The sequence below is a fragment of the Equus quagga genome, chromosome 13, assembly GCF_021613505.1.
Source record: "Equus quagga isolate Etosha38 chromosome 13, UCLA_HA_Equagga_1.0, whole genome shotgun sequence".
NCBI classification, from domain to species: Eukaryota; Metazoa; Chordata; class Mammalia; order Perissodactyla; family Equidae; genus Equus; species Equus quagga.
Window position 1 is genome coordinate 2,884,617 of NC_060279.1, and position 24,732 is coordinate 2,909,348.

Here is a 24,732-nt window from a genome sequence, read left to right on the forward strand (position 1 = left end):
TACTTTTGGGCCCTGTGATCAGACGTATGGCTAGAGCTGCACAGATCACACAACAGAGGCTGTAAACGAAAGAGGCCCAGGGGACAAGCGCTGTGGGTATTTTTCTGAACGTCATTCTTCTTGTTTTGTGCTCTCTACAGCAAAGCAAAGCCCAGACAGGCTGCCTTTTGTCTAATATTTCCTTTCTGGAGGATTGAAGGCAAGACAATTTCTAGAATCTGGGACTGGGCAGTGCTCCTCCTGGCGTACTAGAGGGTTGGATATTTAGGGGTGGATGTACGGAGCGGGTAACCTATGGGGAAGAAGGACAGGAACACCAGCTTCATGTCTGCAAGCACTGGTGTCTACTTCCTTTGCTTTCAAAAGAAGTGGACAGACCATCTTTGCTTGGCTCAGTGATCTCAGCCTGGTCTAAGGGTGCAGCCCAGCCTGCAGAGAGCCTGTAAATTAAGGGTGGAGGTGGGAATTGGCACAGAAGTATCCATTCCAGCTAATCACAACGCCCCATTTCCCTGCTAATCTACCCACCTTCCACTCCACTGTCCCTCAGGCTATACAGGATTAACGACAGGGAAGGAGTTCCTGCAAAGATGGAGGCCGAGACTGGAGTGATGTGTCTACAAGCCAAGGAACGCCAAGGATTGCCAGCAGCCACGAGAAGCGAGGAGAGAGCATGGAACAGACCCTCCCTCAGAGCCCCCGGAAGGAACCAGCCCTGTGACCCCTTGATTCCAGACATCCGCCTCCAGAACCGTGAGAGAACACATTTCTGTTGTTTTCAGCCTCACAGTTTGTGGTAATTTGTCATTGCAGCCCTAGAAAACTAAGACAAGAGAAATACAAAAATTGCTCACAAAAAGATCTGTATACAGCGTTCCTAGGAACTGTATTCACAAAAGGCCCAAACTAGAGACAGCCCAAATGGTCATCAGCAGGTGACTGGATCAACAACCTACTGTCTGTCCACTTAGTGGACTCCTACTCCTTAATAAAAAAGAATGAACTATGGAGATATGCAACCACGTGGGCAAATCTCAAAGCATCCCGTTGAGAGAAAGAAGCCAGCAGACACTAGAGTCCACACTCTATAATCTCACTTATATGAAGCTCAAGAACAAGCACCACTCATCCACGGGGGTTGGCTCTGGGGAGAGAGAATTAACCGGAAGGGGCACAAGGGGACCTTCTGAGATTACAGAAATAATCTATGTCTTGATGTGGGGGTGTGTTTCATGGGGGTATATATTTGTCAAAACTCATCAAAATATACATTTAAGATGTACGCATTTTACTGACTGTGAAATTTACCTCAGGGGCCGGCCTGATGGTGCAGCGGTTAAGTGCACACGTTCCGCTTAGGCGGCCTGGGGTTCGCCGGTTCAGATCCTGGTGCAGACATGGCACTGCTTGGCATGCCATATTGTGGCAGGTGTCCCACATATAAAGTAGAGGAAGATGGGCACGGATGTTAGCTTAGGGCCAGTCTTCCTCAGCAAAAGGAGGAGGATTGGCAGCAGTTAGTTCAGGGCTAATCTTCCTCAAAAAAAAAAAATTTACCTCGAAAAATTTGTAATTAAAAAAAAATCCAAAAATTAAGAAAGGATTTAGGGAATAAGATTATAAGCAGTTGATTGTGTGTGAGGGTTTATGTTTTGGGGGGAAGGCAGGAGAGGGGAGTTCCTCAGGGTGATTTTTCCATGAGCAGATTTCATGTCTAATTCAAGGTATTTCGGATGAAGATTTTATTCTCTATAGGTAAGGGTGCCAGATTTAGCAAACAAAAATACAAGGAGCCCAGTTCAATTTGAACTTTAGAAAAATAATGAATATTATTTTAGTATAAATATGTCCCAAATATTGCATAGACATACTCATACCCTACCTTTCATGTCTGGTCCTATGGTGGGAATATGCTGATGACCTGTGAGGTCCAACCCGGGAAAGGCAGGTAGAGCCAGAGAAGAGAGGACTATTTAGGAAAAGTGGATGGAAACTGTTCAAGTCCTATGATAGGTATAAACTCGAGGACTGTGAGCTGAGAACATGGTTCTTGGTGGCTGAGAAACAAGAAGGGCCAGGAGGAAGAGGGTCATGACATGGGGTCACGGGGTCTGGATGCAGAGCAGCAATCGCTGTGCGCCTAGCAAAGGGCCTGGCCTGTAAAAGACACTTGGTGAACCTTGTCTGGCTGATTCGGGTGCACACATCAGGAGCACAGGAAGCTGAAACTGTGGTCTGGGGATCGCCGTCATGTTTCTGGTATTTCCTAGGAAGTTTGGGTAGTCTACAAGTAAAGCTATTTGTTTAATTGAAGACCAAAGAAAGTATGCAAAGTCTTACCCTCTAATCATCAAATCCCAGGGAAAAATGAAAACATTCTCATTGCTCTTTTAGAGGTTGGTTTTAAAAACTCAAATTTCCTCCCCATTACCCTCCAGTTCGCAGGCCATGACATTTCCAGGAAGACTTGATATCGCTGTTACTTCAGTGTGCCTTTTTTGAACTTCTTCCTCAGTATGGTTAAGGAGCACAAACCAGATCTATCCTAAGTACAGCTTTGAAAGGCATCTCTCTCTCACTGAAGACTGTGATTTCCCAGTTCAGTAGGGCTGTCTGGATCCAGAAGAGCAGCAAAAGTAGGCGGCAAGGGGGAGGGAGCAGCCTCTGGTGCTCAGGACAGTAGGGAGACCCATGAGGAGCTCGGGAAGCCTGAAGGAAGAGGCCGTTCTCTAGGGCCCACTGTGAACACGCTCCCTGATCCCTGCGGCTCCTAGAGGGGACTCAGCCTAGAAGGACTGCTTCCAGGCTTTATGACAAGAGCAGGCTTTTGTCTTAAAAAGCAAGCAAACAAACAAAAGTGAAGACTCCCCCACGTCAGGGTGACCAGCAAGTACAACTTTGAAGAGAATAGTGGACGTTAAGATAGAGACTTCTATTTCTTAGGGAGTAGTTTCTAAAATTCTGGTGACATTGACATATTTGCTGAGAGCCCGCTGTGTGCCAGGCACTGTGCTTGACGTGGGGAATATGAAGGTCATTCACAAGCAAGTCCCTGTCTCAAGGAGCGAGACAGACCCATGCACACGTCATTGTAATCAGGGCCAGTAATAATACCTGGATTTCCCTCAGACCAGATGCTTGCTCATTTGTTTAGAGGAGGAGCTGAGCGGGGCAGGGGAAAGGGCAGAGAAGAAGACCTCCAGCTTTCAGACCCCCAAATCCCTGCAGACAACTGGACCCACCCTCCTTAGGAGGCATTTCTTCTGAATGCCTCTTGGGAGTCTTACATTTGTCCCCCTTCTGTTCCCAGAAGGCATTTAGCTAAGTATTTCTTCCAGGTACATATGCTTGTCTCCATGAGATTAATCCAGATAAAAACAATATTCGCCATCTTTGTACATTTCCAATTAATTTTAACTCCGCTAATGGAATTGCTTCCTGGGAAAATGTTGACCAGAACATCCCTTAATCCAGCTTTTATTATTATACAAAGAGGCATATGAAATTGGAGGATTACGAACATAGAGACGTATTCATAGGGCCCTTAGTTGCTGGGCTTAAATTATCACCCATGGGAAGTGCTTCATGACTTGTTTTATAGAGCATAAGGGGCATTTTTGAGGGAGAGGGCAACTTGCCTTCCATGATTCAGGCGACATGGTGAGATGCATTTCAAAGCCTGGTGTCTAGCTAGGCATTTGAGATTTAGAAAGGTCAAAGACTTCCAGTAGCCAGATGACCCTGATGTGGATTTTCAGGATTGAAGCGACATAAGTGAGCTGATTTCCAGTGTCCAGCTATAGCAGGTCTATGTTGTTTTTGCTGCCCAACATCCATTTATCCCTTTTCTGGAACCCACTGTAGCAATTTTCCTCTGGAGAATCACCATCTCCCTAACTCTCTATCCAATGCACTTCAGATGACACTGCTGCTGGCTCCAGGTGGCCAGGGCTGACCAATCAGAGCACTGGATTTTCCTGGCTCCAGATTTGGTTCAAGGATGGACCCATTCAAAGCCAATGAAATACAGTGAGAATTTGTGGGGACAGCTGAAGAGCTTTTCCACTGAACTGATCCTGGAACTGCTAGTAGCCATCTTGTTTGCACAGAAGAAGGCTGAGAATGAAGCCAGCAGCGAGGACTAGAGAGCCAAGAAATGGACAGACAACAGACACACACCACACCTGAATTTAGCCCTACTGCTTATAAAATTTTTTTGCAATTGTTTTGCACATTTTCTTTAAGCAGTTTCAGTTGGGTTTTTTGGTACTTGCAATGGAAAAAGTCCTGACCTGTACCCTAGGAGAGAGAGGGAGGAACGGTTTCCGTGGCCCAGGTACCACGAATGGAGTAGGCCTAGTGGGCTTCCAAGATCCAGGGGACCCAGTAGGACTCAGTCTCCAAGGTCTACGCTAGTGAGTTCCAAACCTCGTTGATGAACAACAGTCACCACACAAAGATCAGTGGAGCTCCTTACCAAGAAATTCTTAATCATTAGATCTGATGGGATGGAGGGTAGGCAGGAAGTGATATTTTTCAAAAGTACTCATACCATTTCTCTATTGCAGCACCCTAAAACTTACTGACTTAAAATAATCATTTTATTTGCTCACAGTTCTCGAGGGGTTGTTGACTTGTTTCTTCTCCTGGCTTTGTATGGCTGCTGTCATCTGGCAACTCAACTCTGTTAGATGGCCTCTCACTCAACTTGGCTGGATGGTCTGGCAGTTGGGGTTGGCTGAGGACTCTCCACCAATCCAGCTCAGACTTGTCCACATGGTGGCAGCATCTAAGAGCACAAGAGAGACTCTGTTAGGTCTCCTGAGGTCTAAACTCATAATCACGCAAGACCAATTCTGTCACATTCTATTGGTCAAAGCAAGTCACATGGCTAGCCAGATTCAAGAATTGGGAAAATTGTCTTCACCACCTGATGGGAGCAGCTGCAAACAATGTGTGCCCATGTTTAATTTACCACAGTACCCAAGCTTCTTAAGCTTTAATGTAACAAATTACCACAAACTTAGTGGCTTAAAACAACACAGATTTAGTGTCTTACAGTTCTGGAGGTTGAAAGTCCTAAAATCAAGCTGTTGGCAGAGCTGTGTTCTTTCTGGAGGCTATCGGGGAGAATCTGTTTCTTTGCCTTTTCTGGCTTCTAGAGACCACCTTCATTTCTTGACTCATGGCCCCGTCTTCCATCTTCAAGACCAAAAACAAGCACCTTCAAATTCCTCTCTCTCTGACTTCTGCTTCTATCAAAACATCTGTTTCTTTGACCCTCCTGCCTCCCTATTCCCTTTTATAAGGACCCTTGTGATTACATTGGGCCCATCTGGATAATCGAGGATAATCTTCCCAACTCAAGATGCTTAAGTTAATCACATTTGCAAAGCCCCTTTTTGCCATTTAAGATGACATATTCACAGGCTCTGGCGATTAGGATATAGACATCTTTGGAGGACCATTATTCTGTCCCCCATACTTTGGAATCTTAGATCAAGGGAAACTGTATGTTGCAGAATTCAAAGGATCCAGAGATCCAGTCTGGGCTACCCTGACAGGCTCAGGGAAGACAGGCAGTGTACAGGCAGCTGATGGACTGGGTTCTAGAATCAAACAGACCAAGGTTTGAATTCCAATTCACCGCATACCAGCTCAGTGAACTTGGACAAGTTATTAATCTCTGAGATTGCTTTCGGAAGTGTAAGATGGAGATAATACCTATCTCACAGGACTGATGTAAGTTTTAAATGAGAAAATGTATATAAAGCACTTCAGATGGTACCTGGAACATAATAAACGTAACGATGATTAGAAAGAGTCCAGGTTGTCTTAAGACTTCAGAAATGTAGCTCACGTGGCCCCTCGTGGGCTGTAGGCGGAACGGGTCATGCCGACTCAGGAGGAGCAAGTGAAAAGAGGTGGCAGAAATTTTGGGAAAAGAAAAATATTTCTGCAGTTGGGGACTAATAAGGACAGCCTTCGGGGTTTAGGAGACAGAACCAGGTGTCCACCGTACTAGGAGCAGCACAGAGATTTGCTTGTTTTGTTGTTGTTTTCAAGATTCAGAAGCATTGATAGGGGCATCTTTCAGAGCTTGAGGGCGAGAGAGGGAGGAGGAACAGGAAGTTCATGAGCTTCAAAAAAGAGTTTTCTGAGGCTCCAGAAAAATAAAACATGGCTTTAGTGTTTCAGTGAGCTCGATTTCTGCGTTTCTGTAAAAATAACAATACACGTTTCTTGAGCTCGGGTGAATTTTAAGGTCAATATAGCTTGGGGGAAAGGGTAAGCTTCACAGGTTCTCTCCAAATGATTTTTTAAAAAATGCGTTCCAATTTTGTGACTCATAATGTCATACTATGCATTCTGGCACATCACCCTGCAAAGAATAACACATAGAAATGAAATTATTTTAAACTTAACAGAGCCCACCAACACCTGTTTCATCACAAAATTCCAGGGGAATGTGGCCACAGGGATATTTTCTTAATTTATGCATTTGAAACTGCTGTGATCACATTCTGAATATGCCGGTGATTTTTAAAGATCCTGGAATAGTTCCATTGTTGCGTTTGTTACAGGTTCCTTATTTTGCAGCTGTGTTAGAACTGGCTTCGAAGGACAGGCAGGCATCTTATATGATATTTGGCTAATCCCTAGTAGGTAAGTCTGGCTTTAGCTGCGTGGAGAAAGACAATGGCAATTTTGAACTACTTCTGAGTAGGGTTTTGGAGAGGAAGCAAGGACATGAATGGGGTGGAAGCTGCTCAAGAGTTGGAGAGCCCAGCCCAGCAGCTGAGCGGGGGTGTGGCGGCTCCTGCTGGATCCCACACTGGGCTTCAACCCAGCCATACTGTTATGAAACAGGGACTCTGAAGAAATACTGGAAAGTATGTGGGGCGCTAAGGTCAGAGAATTTATGAAGCTCCAGCACCCTCAAAGCATCCTCCCTCCCTGGACCATGGAAACAATCGGCTGAAGATAAAGGAAGCCTGTTTCCCACCTTGGGCCAGGAAGGGGAGCTGGAACGCTTTGGGTTGCCTCAAGGAGATGTGTCTGAAACCCAGACCCGACAGGCAATCCTCTCAAAGCATGATTCAGAATGAGCTAAGAAAACGTGTGGGGGCAAGTCCTGTACCAGCGTGTAGGGCAGTACAGTGGTCTGAGGTGTCCACGTAAGTACTAAGAACAGGGATTATTTAATAGAATTTTGCAGTCTTAGAGCTGGAAGTAACAACCTAGTCCAAACCTTTTGTTGCCATGGAACGCTTTCTTCAAACAAAAGCTTCCACAGGTGTCCCAGAACAGACCCATAGGAAAGCAGGATTGCTCTGGTCTGAGGGAGGGGGCGGGGGGAGGTTAAGTAAAAGCTTTTTCATAAAATTAGAAAAATTTTAAAAATCGTCATGGAAGAAAACCTTTTTATTTCTATCTATATCAGAGAGGCTAAAGTAACATCGATCACAAAGAATAAAGTTCTCCAAATAGACACAGTCTTCATCTATAAAGTGAAGAGCCTTTGGATTTTAAAGGCATTTTAACCGGGAGGCATGAGAACGGGGACTCTGACTTCTAGTAACCCGGAAAGGAGCCTTTGGGTGGAAGTGTTCGGATTTACGGACTGTGCCACGCTGGGTTGGGACAATGAGTCCCCAAGCCCCACCAGATGGCGCCCGAGCTCGGCCTTTTTGAGAACGTTCGCTTCTCTCCTGGAGGGTCAACGGCCTCGTGTTTGTAGGGCTAGAAAATCCGATTGGCCGCCCCGCTCCGGGAAACTACGCTGTGTTCTTCTCACTTACCCTCTTCGCTCTCCCTTGAGTTCCACCTACCCACGTCCGCTTCACATTGGCGTTACTGAAGGGTCTTAACTTTTCAAGAAAGGAAGAACCCCCCCCCCACACACACACCCCGCCCCACATTCCGAGGAAAAAGACCGGAGGAACCTTCCAGAGGGCCTGGAGCCACGGGAGAAGGGCCGGGGGACTTGAGGACCTGTGGTTCAGGCTTTGCCCACTGCTTGATCCTGAGGAAGCTCGGCCGCTCTGGCCTCAGTTTCCCCACCGGTAAAACGGCTCGTGGAGCCCCGCGGCCGGCAGCTCCCCCGTTGCAGGAGTCGGACAAACCGCACCTTCAATTCTGGATCCTACTTAAGTCTGTAAAAGCGGAGTGGAATCTCGTATGGTCACTGGGACTGAGTAAACTGAGGCAATGTTGGCAGGCGCGGGCATGGTGTCACCGAGTGGGTTTATTATTCTCCCTTTCCTACGTAGTTCACGACCCTCCGGGGCCGCCCCTCGGTCTAGGAAATCACACACTTTTTCATTCACTTTTATTCACCTTCAAGGGAGATTTTAGAACTCAGTGGTTGGCTTCCCGCGCTCCGCTTCAGCGGCCCGGGGTTTCACCAGTTGGGATCCTCAGCGCAGACGTGGCACCGCTCATCAAGCCATGCTGAGGTGGCGTCCCACGCGCCACAACTAGAAGGACCCACAACTAAAAGTACCTACAACTAAAAATACACAACTGTGTGTGTGTGGGGGGGGGGTTATGGGGAGAAAAAAAGGAAAAAAATAGAACTCAGGCTGCAACGTGCTAAGAGACGGCGCTGCGCGCTTCCGAAGTGGAAACCTGGGGCTAGCTGCCACCGCCGCAGCTCCTCCGCCGGGCCCCTCGTCCCCGCCCCGGCCTCCGCCTGCCCACCGGTGGCCGCATGGCCCCGCGCTCCCCGCCTCCGCCCCTGGCGCGGCGCGGTGGGAAGGCCTCGGGCCCCGCCCCTGTGCGTCACCGCGTCGCTGCGCAGAGGCGTTTCCCGGGGCGTGGCGCGGTTGCTAGGCGACCACACGCTCCCCTCCCGCCCCGCCGCGCCTCGCGCCCCTCCCGGCCCCGGCAGTGGAGAGCGAAGGCGCGCCGAGCTGCAGTGTCTGGACGAGAGTCCCTGGGGAAGTGTTGCGGCCCCGAGGCAGCCGCCCAGCGCAGGGTGGACGCTGCGCGCCGGTCCCTCCAACCGCCGCCCCTCTCCCCGGGGGTCCCGAGCTAGCGGATGGGAGGCACGGCTCGCGGGCCCGGGAGGAAGGATGCGGGACCGTCCGGAGCCGGACTCCCGCCTCAGCAGCGGAGGTAACGGCGCCCCGGGCTAACGGGCTGGGGGCGCCCGGGCAAGCGGCTGGCGCTGGCTGGAGAGGTCGAGGGGCGGGGAAGGCCTGGGCTGGAGGTTGAGCGAGCCCCCAGCAGGAGAGACGCGGGAAGGGGTCTGATCCCCTCCGGGGACCAGCTCACCGTCTTCCTCTCCATCAGATCCCCTCCCCCCAGCCCACCGTGAGCGAGGGATGGGGGCCAGAGCGGAGTTAGGGGAAGGATTCCCTCCCTCGGGATTATCTCTGAAGCCCAGATCGGATGAGTATGGTAGGGAACTCTGAGAATCTAGGACTTTTTAGCAAACTGAGGGAGACAGCAATACCTTTCAAAGAAGCCCTGTTGCTCAGAGGAGATGACCGTGGGCTGAACTCTCCGGGCTTTGCCGTGAGGGGTGCGGTCTGGCTTCGCCTCTGCAGGTGCGGGGCTCTACTGAGCAGCGCTTTCAGTGGCTCCTTTTTTGAGAGTCTCCACCTTGCATTGTATTTTACGCCTAAATGGGGCGAAGGGATCCCTCCCCGCTTCATTTGCATGGAGACTTCCTTTGGGTAATTTCCTGTGGCTATTTAAAGGAAATCTTGTAGGACTTCATTGCCTGTCTTTTTTCTGTAAATGTGGACGCCTGTCCCATTTTGTTTGTTTGATTCATGCTGTTGGCAAAGAGCCAGTCACATCCAGAATTTTTGGTTCTTTTCAGTGAGGCAGTTCCCGTTAAAGATATAAATAGTTCTATCAGAATGTGAGCATGCTTTAAAAAAGAGAACATTCCTAATTTTTTCTTTACTCTTTGTATTCCTATAACATCAATTAAGAAAACTCTATAATTTTGCAAAGCAGTTTTTAAAGGCAACTAAAGTATTCCAGCATATTTTAAAAGATTTTAAAAAATTCTTCCCCTGCAACCCGGTCATCAGCACTGTATTCATAGTACACAGTGAATACAGTGATACAATGAAATGCTGATGTGCGTAGCTGGGAAATCCGTATTCTTGGTGGCAGATGCAATATATTATTCAGGGCCATCTTGTGGATTAAATAAATCCTCTCTGTCTTTTGTGTTCCCTTACAGTGTGGAGGCACAGTGTTAGCAGAGAAATTATCCTTAATCATTTAGCTCCCACGATCCACCAGAAAATGAAGTGGATAAAGAAGTGAAATCCAGTATATTTTGTAATTTAGAGAATCTCTTTAGTATTCGCTATAATAGTCACTGTATTTTTCTACAAGTTAGGTAGGTAAGTAAATAAAAAGAGGACAATCCTGAGAAGGCCTTTTATTTCTTGCCTGTAAGACCCGGAAGTGTGTGGCTGGAACTGTTCTTCCCATTATAATACGTGGAAAACAGGCTCAGAGAGGAGAGCGGTGCAGCCAGTGGTAGAGCTGAGATTAGAATCCAGGTCTCTGACTTTGAAAATACAGTTACCTCTCTCCTTTTTTTCCCCTGTTCTGATTAGCTTTTGGGCTTAAGATTCAAACTAGCCTGCCTTTTCAACTAATAAGTTAAATGAGAGCCTTTCGATAGTTCCTATTTTTAATAACATTCAGAAAATAAGCTTTAACTATTCAAAATGAAACCTAGAAATGCTATCCTTTCTTTAAAAAAAAAGAGATAAAAGTTGGATTTCCTCTCTTCTTCTGCCAAATACCTCAGTTGTTTGTATTCAGTGCCAAAATACAGTGTAGACATGTATTGGTATTAATTATTCTTTGTAGCAGATATGAAGGAGTTAAGACACAGGATGTTTTGGAAATACGAATTTATATACTTTGGTTACTGACAGATTTTTATCTGTAATCCTTTCAACTAGGTTGGGGGATGGTGTTTGTGATACCTTCATGATGATAGATGAAACCAAGTGCCCACCCTGTTCGAATGTACTCTGCAATCCCTCTGAGCCACCTCCACCCAGAAGACTAAATGTAAGTAAATGAAGTAATTCTTTGCGCTCTAATTGTCTCGGAAAGGAGGAAGTGCTACTTCGTGCTCAAGGTACACTTACATCTCGCTGGCAACCCAGACTCTGTTTCCTTTTGGTTTCTCTTGACTTTGGAGTAACAATTTCTGTGGTCCAAGTTCAGCTTTTCAGAATGACTTGGATTTGGAGCCCACCTATTGCTTTCAATCACTGGGATAAATACATGGCATTAGGAAAAAAATAATATGCTACCTTGATCTAGGTAATGTTTATTTTTTTATACAGTGTATTACAGAGGCTCATTTTAACAAAAACAAGGAACAGAAAATACCTCTGAATTCATAGATCTGCAGATTTTTTTCCTGTAAGATAGAAATGCAGTCCTAGCATATTAATATGCTAAAAAGAAGCGTTTTATAGACGATGAGTAAGACTTGAACAGTACACTTTGGCTTTTGCTGCATTTAGTCACTTGGAGCTTGCAGACATTTAGCTTTTGACGCTGTTTTACTTAAGATAATAAAGAAATTAATTCACATTCCCTCAGCATACACAGAGTAGTAGGGAGAGCAGGGTTTAGACACGCTCCATGACAGGGAGAAGCTCTCCTGTGACTTTAAAATTTGCTGCATATATCATCTAATGAGCAAATTGAATAATAGAAGAGGCCAATTTGTAATATTTCTCCTTCATATTTCTGTGTTTAAGACCTAAAATTGTTTCTATATTAAAAAAATTACTTGAGGGGCTGGCCCGGTGGCCGAGTGGTTAAGTTCGCACGCTCCGCTGCAGGCAACCCAGTGTTTCGTTGGTTCGAATCCTGGGCGCAGACATGGCACTGCTCATCAAACCACGCTGAGGCAGCGTCCCACATGCCACAACTAGAAGGACCCACAACGAAGAATATACGACTATGTACTGGGGGGCTTTGGGGAGACAAAGGAAAAAAAATTAAAATCTTTAAAAAAAAAATTACTTGAATTTTTCATAGCCCTTCCCAACTTTTTGTCAGCTTTTGCTATTAAAATCATCCTTTTCATTACTTTCAAGGCCAATAATATTACAAAGTACTATGGGCTAAATATATCTGGAAGGCTAGTCACCCTATTTTAATCTCCTCTCTGGAGTAGGGTAGCTTTCCTTTTCATTCTCTGCGAGTGTATTTCTTTAATGTGTAAATGCCTCTAAACTCTGCAATCACATAGTCCTTGTGTTGACCATCAGATTTCTTGGTTACTTGCTGCCAATTAGCATGTTTCTATAGGAAACTTTTTGCAATTGGGCTTGTGCATTAACATATGACTTCATTTTACCTTTAATTCAGAGTTGGCCAGTGCTAATCACCTTCCAGTAAGTCAGTTAAATTGTATGTTTCAGGATCAAAAATGGACTTCTTACTGTATGGTATTCAGAGTAACAGGTTTTGGGAAACAAGATTTTAGATTCTAACCCAGTGGTGTCTTTGCAGACTTTGTTGAAAAAATGCTTTTTGCCCTTTTAGTAACACTTACAGTTCATTGTGCCAGACTCCATCCCAGGCCCTGTTGGTCTTTTCACACAGTCTTTGAGCTTCCTTGTTTATCCACAATGCTCCTACATTCTCATTGGAAACTATAAATCATCTGCTCATGAGCTTTGATTGGGTTAAGCTTTTGTGTTTCAGAGATTTAGGGTTGCGAGCTAGGGAAAGGCGAGCGTTTTCTATATAGATGAGAAGGATGTTCCTTTTTGAATCTCTCAACAAGATCTTTAAGACTTGATTAACACAGTTGAATACTCTATTTGAAATGTCAAGAGCCTTCCAGATTAACAGTGTATTTGAAGCATTCTTAAATAAAAGATGATTAGTCGCATTATCTGTCTCTCTGGATATGATTACGTAGATGAAATATTTGGTATAGTTGATCATATACATTGCTGGGTTATTGTGATTATAACCTTAGACTAGAAATATCCGTACTATTATACTTTAACATGTGTGAGAATTGTGGATTCTCCTAGAACAACGGAAGGGAAGATTTTATTTATAGTGTGGCAGACTTGATAACATCATTGATTCAGGCCAGTATTGAGTTATTTACAGGAAGTCAAAGAAAGCTAAGGAGAGAAGCTCTCCCTGTGTGGAAAAATTCCTTCCTGGAATCGTTCAGGTTCACTGGAGATTCGAACCTTGATTACCTACAGTGGACAACACCCATAGTGCTGTGTTCGGTCCTGGGAGCCACACTTCGGGAGAGGCCTGGAGTGCAGGCTGTGTTGAAAATGTGAACAGAAGCGTAAAGGCAGTCTGCTACATGCTGGGGGAGGCCGAGGGTGTGATGGACCCAGGGAAAAATGGTGGGGGCGGGACAGCCCCTTCTAGACATCTAAAGGGCTTTTACATGAAATTTGGACGCTTTTGTGTAATTCCAGAGGGCAAAATAAGACTTAATTTTCAGGGAGAGAGGTTTAGGCTCACTTTAAGGAAAAACTATAGCAAGGAAATCAAGTAACATCTTTAATCTTATTGTAATAGTTCTATGAAAATTAAATTTCTGTTACATATCTGTTCTTAGTAATGTTCTGTACCTGAGACCCTCTGTTTGTCACAAACAGAAATGAAGACCTCCAGAGCCAGTGCAGCCCCACGTGTAGGCAGAGTAGGTGAAATACCCAGGGGTGGACCCTGGGCCGCTTTCCTACCAACTTGTCATTGACGACCGCAGTTCCTAGAGAGTCATTCCTTTGGGCTAAGGCGCTGATCTTCTGTTAAAGTTCAGATTATCTCTGGAGAGGTAACACATTAAATTGTATAGCAAGTCGAAAGCAGGTTTTATGCAGGGGAGAAAGTGGGGGAGATGTTCCCACGCATCCTGTGGGAAGGCCTGTTGTGGGGCCTTCCAGGGGCAGACATGATGGAGAGGGCCTGTGGACATAGGGAGGAAGGCACCGCAGAGAGAGGACAGAAACTGAAAGGGAAAAGCGGGGCTACAGGAGTTTAAACCTCAGTATGTTGAGAATTTTGCCTAATTGTTACCAGTGTGTTTAAAATCTTTTATAGTTGGGAGGTCTTTCATGTATATTATTAATTATAATTTGATTCACATAACATCATGCAAGTAGGTATTATTATCCACGTTTTACAGATAAAGAAACTGAGGCTGAGAAACTGGACTAAAGGTTAAGCAACCTGCCCGGGGACCTACAGTTTTTAAGCAGTGTTGCCAGGACCCCAGCGCAGGCCTTCTGACTCCATGTTGGTTCAGAATGTGTCACTGAGGCTGTAGCGGTAAATATTTAGATGCATTTAAGTTAGGTAGTAAAAAATGTACGGAAAATTGGCTGAGATGCACGCAAATGTTCATTTTTGTTATGTAAATCTACATAAAACCAAACAATTATTTCCTGGTTCAGCCAAAGGTATCTCCTAATAGATTGTAGTTCTTTGAGAACACCTGTTTTTTAACACTTCTTAAAACAGTGAACAATAAGTGTTCATGTGACTGTTGGATGGATGGCACCCTCTTCTTTTTTTTTCATCCCTAAAAACAGGAATAGTTATTTGACTTAATTACTGATAAGAAAAATGTTGCATTATATCTACATTGTAGCAAGATATTTAAATATCAGCACCTATTTTGTTTTCTTGACCAGTGATGGTTCTCTATTTTGGTATGCTAGATTTCTCCTGGTCCATATCTCACCTCTTTTTTTTTTAAAGATAGGCCCTGAGCTAACATCTGTTGCCAATCTTTCTTTTTTTTTCCTTCTACTCCACAAAGTCCCCAGTACATAGCTGTATATTCTAGTTGTAGGTCCTTCTGGTTCAGCTGTGTGGGACGCTACTTCAGCATGGCTTGCTGAGCGGTGCCGTGTCCACACCCAGGATCTGAACCGGCAAAACCCTGGGCCGCTAAGCAGAGTGCACGAACTTAACCACTCAGCCACGGTGTCAGCCCCCATATCTCATCTCTTTATATTTAAAAACTAAATGCCAAAATGTGGCTTCAGTTGTACTGGCTGCCTCACTTTTGTGTAAGATCATGTAATATGTCATTTTTATAACTGTAGTACTCTATAAATCTTTATTGATTTTCTGCTTTTATAACTAGGTTAGGAGCTGTCTGAAGTATGCCAACACTTAAATATAAACAGCAAAAAAAGGATGAAAAAATTTAAGTGTTGGCATATATTGTTATTTATTTAGGTAATAGGTCAGGTGTTGTTCACTTAGGTTGTGTTAAAATTCTGTTTTTTAAAAGATTGGGGGCTGGCCCTTGGCCAAGTGGTTAAGTTCGCACCCTCCGCTTCGGTGGCCCAGGGTTTCACTGGTTCGGATCCTGGGCGCGGACATGGGACTGCTCCTCAGGCCACACTGAGGTGGCTTCCCACATGCCACAACTAGAAGGACCCACAGCTAGAACATACAACTATGTGCTGGGGGGCTTTGGGGAGAAAAAGCAGAAAATAGAAGATTGGCAACAGTTGTTAGCTCAGGTGCCAATCTTTAAAAAAAAAGGAAATAAAAAAGTAAAAGTTTGGCCACTTTGGATCATTACTTGTTAATTTTTATCATATTTTTAGAGACTATAATGATAGTCAGAGCTCCTCTAGAATTATCTCCCCGTGATTGTAGAGGCTGTCTGTCACACAGATCGGGGTACGATTTCTCAGCATCCAGTAAGAAAAATAGATGTTCTTTTAAGTATCCCAGAATTTTTTTTTTCACAACAGATTTCAGCTCTTTTTTTTCTTCCCTTGTAGCACCTTCTTACATTTTTCTTAGTAATCTTTTAGTTTTGGGCTTTTTTGCTTTCTCTTTTTCTCCATGTGATTTCAAAGACTCCTGTTTCACGTCAGAGGAATAGGTAAAGCTTTCTTCTGTGGGTTACTGTTCCTTGCACAAAAAGGTCACGCAAAATCAAGTAAAAAGAGTAGTATGGGGGCTGGCCCGGTGGCGCAGCAGGTAAGTTCACACGTTCCGCTTTGGTGGCCCGGGGTTCGCCGGTTCGGATCCTGGGTGCAGACATGGCACCGCTTGTCAAGCCATGCTGTGGTAGGCGTTCCACATATAAAGTAGAGGAAGATGGGCACGCATGTTAGCTCAGGACGAGTCTTCCTCAGCAAAAAGAGGAGGATTGGCAGCAGATGTTAGCTCAGGGCTGATCTTCCTCAAAAAAAAAAAGTTAAGAGTAGTATGCCTTTCAGTAGGTGTCTCTGTATATCAGAGGGGGTGCTCTTTATCTCTTTAGGAGGGTTTTACAAGAAGCACCGTGGGGGCCTTGGATTCTCACTGTTATTCATCAGATATATAAGGAATTGGCCTGGACCGTGTCAAGAGTTCTCTGTCTTAGAACTTTTGTGATTCAATGAACTGAGCTAGAGGCTGCAGTGACTTATATGGGGACCTGGGAGTAGAGGATGGGGCCTTGGTTGATTCGAGGCCGTAGTCAGCATTCAGCCCTTTTTGGGGGCAGTAGAGGCACTGGGGGAACGTGCTGCCCTGGACTGACAGATCTGTTATCAGATCTTGCCTCTGTCCCTTAATAGTACTTTATCATTTACAGAACACTTTAATATGCATTATTTTGATCCTACTATATGCCCTTAAGATTTGGAAAGATACTTGAAACAATTAGTAAATAATATAAGACAGTATGTATATAATCAACTACCAGATTATGTGGTACAAACTCGAAAAGTTGCAGCTAAGATGTGAGGTTAATTCGTCTGGGCTTGGAGTAGTTCTCAGTGGAAGAGAGAGCTCTTGATTCGGGCCTTGAAAGAGTGTAGGGTTTGAGTGGGTGGGGTGAGGAGTCTCAGTAGAAAGATGCCTATGAGAAGGAACCAGCATGTTTGGGGTATGGTAAGAAGACCATCTTGTCTTGAGCAGAGCAAGGTGTATAGAGGGGTTGGGGTGATCCTAATGCACAGGGAGCCTGAGGATTAGTGTAACACAAGTGTCTAGGTCCCCTTGCTTTTCTCATCTCACTTCTGCGTCATTTTAACCTACATGACCAGACGTGTTTTGTTGTCAGTTAGGGGGAGAATTGTTTCTTCCTTCCACTATTTTTAGTGACTTCAACATTACATTCATTTTTCTTTTCCATAGATCACCGCTGAGCAGTTAACAAGAGATCATACTCAGCGCCTTCTGAATGGAGGTGAGATGAAGGTAGAACAGCTGTTTCAAGAATTTGGCACCAGAAGGTCTGCTACTTTCCAGTCAGATGGCATCAACGACTCTGAAAAATGCTCTCCTCCCATGTCTCAGGGTAAAAGCTCAGATAGTTTGAATATGGTCAAGTCCAGCAGTTCGTCGAAAGCATCGAAAGCGGTGCCTCTGACTCCAGAACAGGCCCTGAAGCAGTATAAGCACCACCTCACTGCTTATGAGAAGCTGGAGATCATCAATTACCCAGAAATTTACTTTGTGGGTCCAAATGCCAAAAAAAGACACGGAGTTATCGGTGGTCCCAATAATGGGGGCTATGATGATGCAGATGGGGCCTATATTCATGTACCTCGAGACCATCTAGCTTATAGATATGAGGTGCTGAAAATTATTGGCAAGGGGAGTTTTGGGCAAGTAGCCCGGGTGTATGATCACAAACTTCGACAGTACGTGGCCCTAAAGATGGTGCGCAATGAAAAGCGCTTCCATCGTCAAGCAGCTGAGGAGATCCGGATTTTGGAGCATCTTAAAAAACAGGATAAAACTGGTAGCATGAACGTTATCCACATGCTGGAAAGTTTCACATTCCGGAACCATGTTTGTATGGCCTTTGAATTGCTGAGCATAGATCTCTATGAGCTAATTAAAAAAAACAAGTTTCAGGGTTTTAGCATCCAGCTAGTACGCAAGTTTGCTCAATCCATCTTGCAATCCTTGGATGCGCTCCACAAAAATAAGATCATTCACTGTGACCTGAAGCCAGAGAACATTCTCCTGAAACACCATGGGCGCAGCGCGACCAAGGTCATTGACTTTGGGTCCAGCTGTTTCGAGTACCAAAAGCTTTACACATATATCCAGTCTCGCTTCTACAGAGCTCCAGAGATCATTTTGGGAAGCCGCTACAGCACACCTATTGACATATGGAGTTTTGGCTGCATCCTTGCAGAACTCTTAACAGGACAGCCTCTCTTCCCCGGAGAGGATGAAGGAGACCAGCTGGCCTGTATGATGGAGCTTCTAGGCATGCCACCTGCAAAACTTCTGGAGCAGTCCAAACGTGTCAAGTACTTCATTAACTCCAAGGGCCTACCTCGCTACTGTTCTGTGACTACTCAGGCAGATGGGAGGGTTGTGCTCGTGGGGGGTCGCTCACGAAGGGGTAAAAAGCGAGGTCCCCCAGGCAGCAAAGACTGGGTGACAGCACTGAAAGGGTGTGATGACTACTTGTTTATAGAGTTTTTGAAAAGGTGTCTTCACTGGGACCCCTCTGCCCGCCTGACCCCAGCTCAAGCGTTAAGACATCCTTGGATTAGCAAGTCTGCGCCCAGACCTCCGACCATTGAAAAGGTGTCAGGGAAACGGGTAGTAAATCCCACAAATGCTTTCCAGGGACTGGGTTCCAAGTTGCCTCCAGTTGTTGGAATAGCCAATAAGCTTAAAGCCAACTTAATGTCAGAAAGCCACGGTGGTATACCTCTGTGCAGTGTACTGCCAAAGCTGATGGGCTAGTGGACAGCCGTGTGCTCAGAAATGCATATGTATGTATTTTTAATTACCTCGCAAACTTGAAAATGGAAAAAAATAGAAGCCCATTGGTGGATATGTTTTTGTTAGACTAGACTTCTTTTTTTAACAAGGCAAAACATTTTTATATGACTGTAAAAGAACTCTTCAAGGGCTAATTACCTAACCAGCTTGTATTGGCCATCCTGGAATACACATTAAATGACTTTATGGGTCAATGCATCTTTGTTATTATCATCAGATGTACATCAGCCTGTGTATTCTATTGACTTAAATCCCTTCCTCTCAAGATAGAAAGTATATCCTGAGTGCTCCTCGCTTCTTGTCTCCCTCCCCGTCTGCTCTGAGGGCTTGTTTGGGACATGGCTGTAGTGATGGCCCTCTTGCCCCTGCAGGCCTTTCTGATGGCTCATTCTAGGTGAAAGCACTCACACCAGAGTATGGGCGGGGAAGCTCCAGGAAGCTGTCGGTCACCTGGGGAAGCGGTGTTACTGCTTCTCAATGGCTCCTTTCTCTTCCCTTCAATTCTGTGATGCGTGGTGTTTTTACTTCATGTTGTTGTTATTATTTTTATTATTATTTGGCCTCTGATTTGTTTCCTTGGCACTCAAAACATTTTGCAGACATCTTCCTCTTTACCAAGTCCTGATTTTAAAACTGAGTCGTATGCATCCCTTCCCACCTTTTCCAAGGAAGATAAATGACCCAGAATGCTGAAGGCAGAATCAGCATGCAAGTGCAGTTCCCTAATTTCTTGGAACCCTGGGGACCAGCCTCCTGCTGCATTTTCACGGACTCTCTTCCTTGTGAAGTGATCACTATCAGGTAAAACCTAACTACAGTTTCGTGGTGTTCCCTCCTCTCTTTCCAGCTCTCTGCCACCCTAATGTGCCAGTTTTCCCACTTTCAATTTAAACCCAAGACTATTTCTTAGATTCTGAGTGAACTTCAATTATAAGAAGAAAATCCAGAAACTAGTGGTAATCCATTTCATTTTCCTTCACTTCAACATCGTTTTTCTCTGCTAAGATTTAAACAGTGAGGGCTGGCAGTGAAACTAATTACTAGCCAAGCGTCTTCCTGGGAGAAGAGGAGAAGGAACGGTAGCTAAGTCACTGCTGTCTTTTTTTTTTTCCTTCCCTTCCTCTACTTCAGAGAGTTTAGTCTCTATAAACTCCCTAAATTCAGAAGGAGGCAACACAGTAACAAAAAGAAGAAAATTGCCATGGGTGCGTTATTTAAGAAACTTTTGCCTTACCCAAAAGAATTCCTGATTGCCACAGCACAGGCTGTGAGAAATGAGAACCAGCAAGTGTCCCACGTGTGGCCTCAGCCTCCAAGGCATAAGGGCCAGATGGCAGGGACTGCAGCCTCAGCCTCTTTGAAAGGCGGATGTCCTCCTACTTTTGGTGACTGAGCAACTGGACCGTTTAAAACCTTAATTATTTCCTTTGCTCCTGGTTTACAGAAGGCAATGGAACATACAACTCCTTCCGTGCCTCTAAGTGAAGGAGAAGTTGTTTAAGAATCTCCTGCATTATCTAGGCAGAGCATATGCTGACATTTTGCCAGTTGTTATCAGTGAGGAAGACCTGCTCTCTGTAGCAAACTGTTGAAAGGACTGCTACCCCAAACACGTCTGCCTGCCGGGCGCTAGATTTCGGTGTTTGTGTGTTTAGTGAGAGATCTCCTGGGTCAGCAGTGCTGTGTGGCTTTGGAGAGAAGGGAGCTGTGGCTGAGGTTGGCATGCTGTCTGCCTGTGCTGAGTGATCTGGGAGGTTACTGAAACGCGGCTAAGTGACAGGATGGAGACAACCTGTGAAACTATAGACAAATTCTAGAAAGCTCTGGGACAGTGAATGGATGTGTTTCTGCCTAAATTTGGCAACCTAGAGAGTGACGCAGAGCAGAGTCATTCAAGTTGGCACGCCTGTCTTCTGCAGGCCCGTTCAAGCTTGGGGAGAGTGGGCTGCTTAAAACGTGGTGGTGTGGCGCCAGATGGATTCAGGGAGGTTTATGAGTGGGTTTCAAGTTTTGGGACAATTGTGGTTTTCAGAGACTGTCACCGTGTGCCCCCTTTTTTTAGCCACTGTTCAATTTTTGCTGGGATCCCTGCCCAGCCGTAGCAGTGAGTGACTCAGTGGGATCAGAGTGAGTGCAGGGACTGTCTCGCCGTTACCGGCTTGTTCTTTGGCCGTTTTTGTTCTTCTGGTCCTTTCATTTAAACAGGTCAAGTTAGTTGACTTCTTTTACTGATTTTTAAGTTGACAAAATCATCTGAGTTTCCAAATTGTTGACACAGTGAAACGAGTTGGGTAGGAATTTTTGTTTTATTTCATTTCTAAAATCATTTTTTTTCAACATGGGAAATTGGCTAATCCGGCTAATACTTGCTCTTCTGATTAGACTCCATCCTCCCTCTGCCCTCACAGTGATTGATCTTTGATTCAATCATGTACTATCATGATATCTCCTTATATTAGAATGTAAGCTTAAACTGGGCCAATGTCTTGATGATGCTCTAAAGCGTCAGAAAGGTCGTGATGCTGTTGATCATGTGCAGATGCTGGAGGTTCGTTTCCTTCCATGTCCCAGGAGTGTGCTCACCTCGTCTTTTAAGTTGATCCACACAGTCAATCTCCGATGTCTTCTTTTTGAGAAAGGATAACTGGCTACAGGTCATGTGAGACCACCTTCCTCTGGTCGAGTATTTGACACTTTGATAATAATGGAAAGAAACATGCAGCCATAACCTAACTGTGACCAAGATTTTGCTTCTGTCCCACAGGGGCTCTCAGAAAGAGGAAAGTCTGGCCTGGATCTTTCCCAAAGGAAATTGATGCCTGACTATAGTAGCACGCTTTACTCGTGGGTGTTTTAAGGACGTTTGGGACAGACAAGTTAGCTGGCTAATGTCGTTATATTTTGGTTTTCTTGACATTTAATCTCTTAAGAATGGGGTTTATTGTGTGATCAAAAAGCAGAACAAAACAAAAGATTAAATAAAAATTTCAATTGTGAAACAGTGTGGATCTGTAGCAGCTGGTCATGTTGAAACACTCTCTGTTTTGCATAATTCCTAACTAGGCATAATTCAAGTTAAATGCTAAATTTTAGGTAGCAGCTGATAAAGGGTTCTAAGCTTTTCTGACTAACAGAATACTCCTACTACTTTAGTGGATCATGGAAAACTCTTTCTCATTTATTTTTACTTACTTCTGTTGCATCTGCTATTTGACGTCGTCATCATGGAAGTTGGAAAGGTGACAGTGACTGTTTTAGACTTCCCCTGTGTGCTGCTTCTCCTCTGAGAACTAAGGATGAGCACTCACCCTGGGAGCCAGGCGGAACTGCCGCAGCGTTTTCCTCCACTCATCAGTCTCTCCGGGCTTGAGCATTCCGTAGAGCGCCATAACTTACTTTTCGCAGAGCCACTGCAGATGTCCACGAAGTGAACGAGCTGGAGTCCTCCAAATAAGGAGAGAGATGAGGCCAGGGATTGGCAAAGCAAGGAAGAGCCATCCGCTGCCAGGGCCAGCCTCCCACTTAGAAATTATATTTTTAATATCATCTTTTCAATATGTCCCACTTTCATCTTCAACGTATACTTCCTAAAGGCCAAGATTTTGACAGAGTTTACTTCCAAACCTGGCCTTCAACCATGATGTGATTAGGGGTAATCCTTTCCAATTGTCTGCGAAAATTATGCCTGCTAATTTCAGTGAGAAAAGTTTTTGAGTCACAGTGAACCCCTCCATGTAAGGACTAAAAGCTCGCTGGTGCCTGAGATCCATAACCCCTGAGATAAGCCAGAGCTACAAATGCATCGTCCAGACTGTGAAGGAGAGGATATGCTTCTTAATATAGCTCACCAACCACCAAGTCAAGCTTAGACTCAATCTTTCTATAACAAGAGAAGCCTGCCTGACTTGACTAGATTCTCACCTCTTCTGCCACTGCACAAATAAACTAAAAGGAAAAGATTGCCCCAAATCAGGCCAGATGCTGACCTGTGGCTATTTCAGTCCGGGATGTTGGCCTCTAAAGCGTCAGGTTTGAATCATTTTGGTATGTGGGATTCTGTCATTGTTATTTGAATCTGCTGACACGCTGCCTCTGGAAAGGGCATTTTGGCATGGATGAGTCAGTGTTTTTTTATTTTGGGGTGTTTGTTTTTAAAAAAATAAAGATGAATTGCTTTGAGAGATTTTCAGTATCTCGTGACTGTTTGAAAACCCAGGCTGAGCACCTTCCCAGCAGGCCCCGTGCTGTCCTCTGCAGGGTTCCCAGTGAGGGGTATGCCCATCACCAGGTTTAGGGCCGTGCTGCAGGTGCGGCCTCCCTAACTAGATGACAGTGACAGAGAAAGCAAAGGCTTGAGAAAGAAAATCCTGGGAAAGGGAGTGGATGGGAAGCCGCCTTACAGAGATTCTGCCTTTGATGTTCTTGAGTTCCCAGAGCTTCTGTCTGTAAGCCCGGCGTTGTTGTGAAGAAGGGAAAAGGGAAACCTATTGGTACTCAGGGATGGCCCGGGAGCCCTACTGTCAGCTCTCCCCTCAGGAGTCAGCACATGACCCTCCTGGGGCCCAGGCTGAGCTTAAGGATGAAGCCTGACAAGCAGCTTCAAGGATGCAGCTTATTTGGGAAGTTTTGGGTCTTTTTCTCAGGCCCAGACCTTGGTGCATGAGATAGCTTTTAAAGCCTGAGGGAACTGAGCAAATGGAAAGGAAGGGAAACAATATTGTCAGGGGCCCTGGGTCAGCCTGGCTCCTGCCTGCTTCTCATCTGGCCCTGTGCCATTACTACCCTGGCAACAGGAGCTAAGCGGACACTGAACTGAAGGACTGCCTTCTGCCACCCTTGAATTGTCCCCTGGGTTCTTGAAGAGGCTGTCTGCATTATGGGAGCCCGGCCTAAAGCTAGAAAAGGGCCTTCCCATACTCACGTGAAGCAGCTGTATGTTAGAGGAACCGTAGGCCAGGCAGAATTTAAAAGAATATCAGCCTTCAACAGCTGCTCAGATTTCCCCACAATCGAGTACACCCAAGCCAGCACACACCCATGGCTTTTTGTACCATTTAAGGTAAAAACTGTCACAGCTTAGGCAAGGCAGGGAAATGTCAACGAGAGCTACAGGTGTGCTGTCCGTTGATTTTCATTGTCCAGGAGGAAATTTCGGTCCAGAGACAGAAACCTGAAGTGACTGCAACTGGAAGGTGTGATGCTCATGTCTGATCCGGACCTTTGTAGCATGAGCCTCAGCACAATTCAACCTTGTGTTGCAGAGGCTGCCTGGCCAGCCCTGCCTTTGTGTCAGGCTGCTGACGAGCTCCTGATGAGGAGCAGACCCAGGATTCCCAGTCTGAACTACTGTTGAGAATTCTTAATGATTCCTTGGGTGGAGCCCTGGCCCCAACTGAGCTCACCTCTGCCCTTCTGAAGTACATCCATACAGGCCTTTCTTGGCGCATTTATTCTTTCAACAGGGACTAATCGAGCAACTGCTATGTGTAGGAAAAAGCACTGCTGGGACATTTGTCAGGGGTGGGGAGCGCCGACAGCACTGCAGATAGCACTGCAGACCCTGCGTGCAGAATTTCACAAAAGCCAGGCAGTGGGGTTTGAGGAAACTCCACGTTATCTACAGGTTCATCTGCTTTTAGACTTTGTGTAAATCTGCAAGTGAACAGGGTGCGAAGGGGAGGGTTTCAGAAGAGTCAGGCTGCTGTTCTGAGCTGAAGGAGAAGGAAAAAAGCTGGTAGAGGTGAAAGGTGGGAAAGACATTCTATCCACCAGCCATTTGGCTCTCACTTCCCTCCATTTCTGACCTTGAAGATGAGAGGGGGTCACCCTTGGGGTTTCTCTGCCAGGACTTCAGGTCAGGGGTTCGACTCACTGCTCCCTTCTCAAATACCAATTCTATCCCAAATTGGCCATCTGCAGCACCCCAGGGGAGGAGGGAGCAGCAGGCCCCTCTATGCCTTCTCTCTCCTTTATTTC

At 45.5% G+C, this 24,732-nt stretch overlaps 1 protein-coding gene across 2 annotated transcripts; it reads left to right on the top strand.

Annotated features, from left to right (window-relative positions):
* Positions 1-8,841: 8,841 nt before the first annotated feature.
* Positions 8,842-22,937, top strand: DYRK3 (dual specificity tyrosine phosphorylation regulated kinase 3). 2 transcript variants are annotated; one of them, XR_006891769.1, is made up of 4 exons: positions 8,842-9,120; positions 10,944-11,055; positions 17,143-19,557; positions 21,988-22,937. XR_006891769.1 is itself a non-coding variant. In XM_046684361.1 (3 exons), the coding sequence occupies exons 1-3, from the start codon at positions 9,044-9,046 to the stop codon at positions 18,715-18,717; spliced, it is 1,764 nt and encodes a 587-aa protein (XP_046540317.1). In that variant the 5' UTR covers positions 8,842-9,043; the 3' UTR covers positions 18,718-22,937. The 2 variants fall into 2 exon arrangements, 1 of the variants encoding a protein (XP_046540317.1); XM_046684361.1 differs by having other exon boundaries at positions 17,143-22,937.
* The last annotated feature ends 1,795 nt before the right edge of the window (positions 22,938-24,732 follow it).

Excerpts from the sequence above, each read along its gene's own strand:
- DYRK3 (XM_046684361.1), top strand. The coding sequence starts at position 9,044 with ATGGGAGGCACGGCTCGCGGGCCCGGGAGGAAGGATGCGGGACCGTCC. Across the intron at positions 9,121-10,943 it reads CTCCCGCCTCAGCAGCGGAG|GTTGGGGGATGGTGTTTGTG; the intron begins GTAACGGCGCCC and ends CCTTTCAACTAG. Across the intron at positions 11,056-17,142 it reads CTCCACCCAGAAGACTAAAT|ATCACCGCTGAGCAGTTAAC; the intron begins GTAAGTAAATGA and ends TCTTTTCCATAG.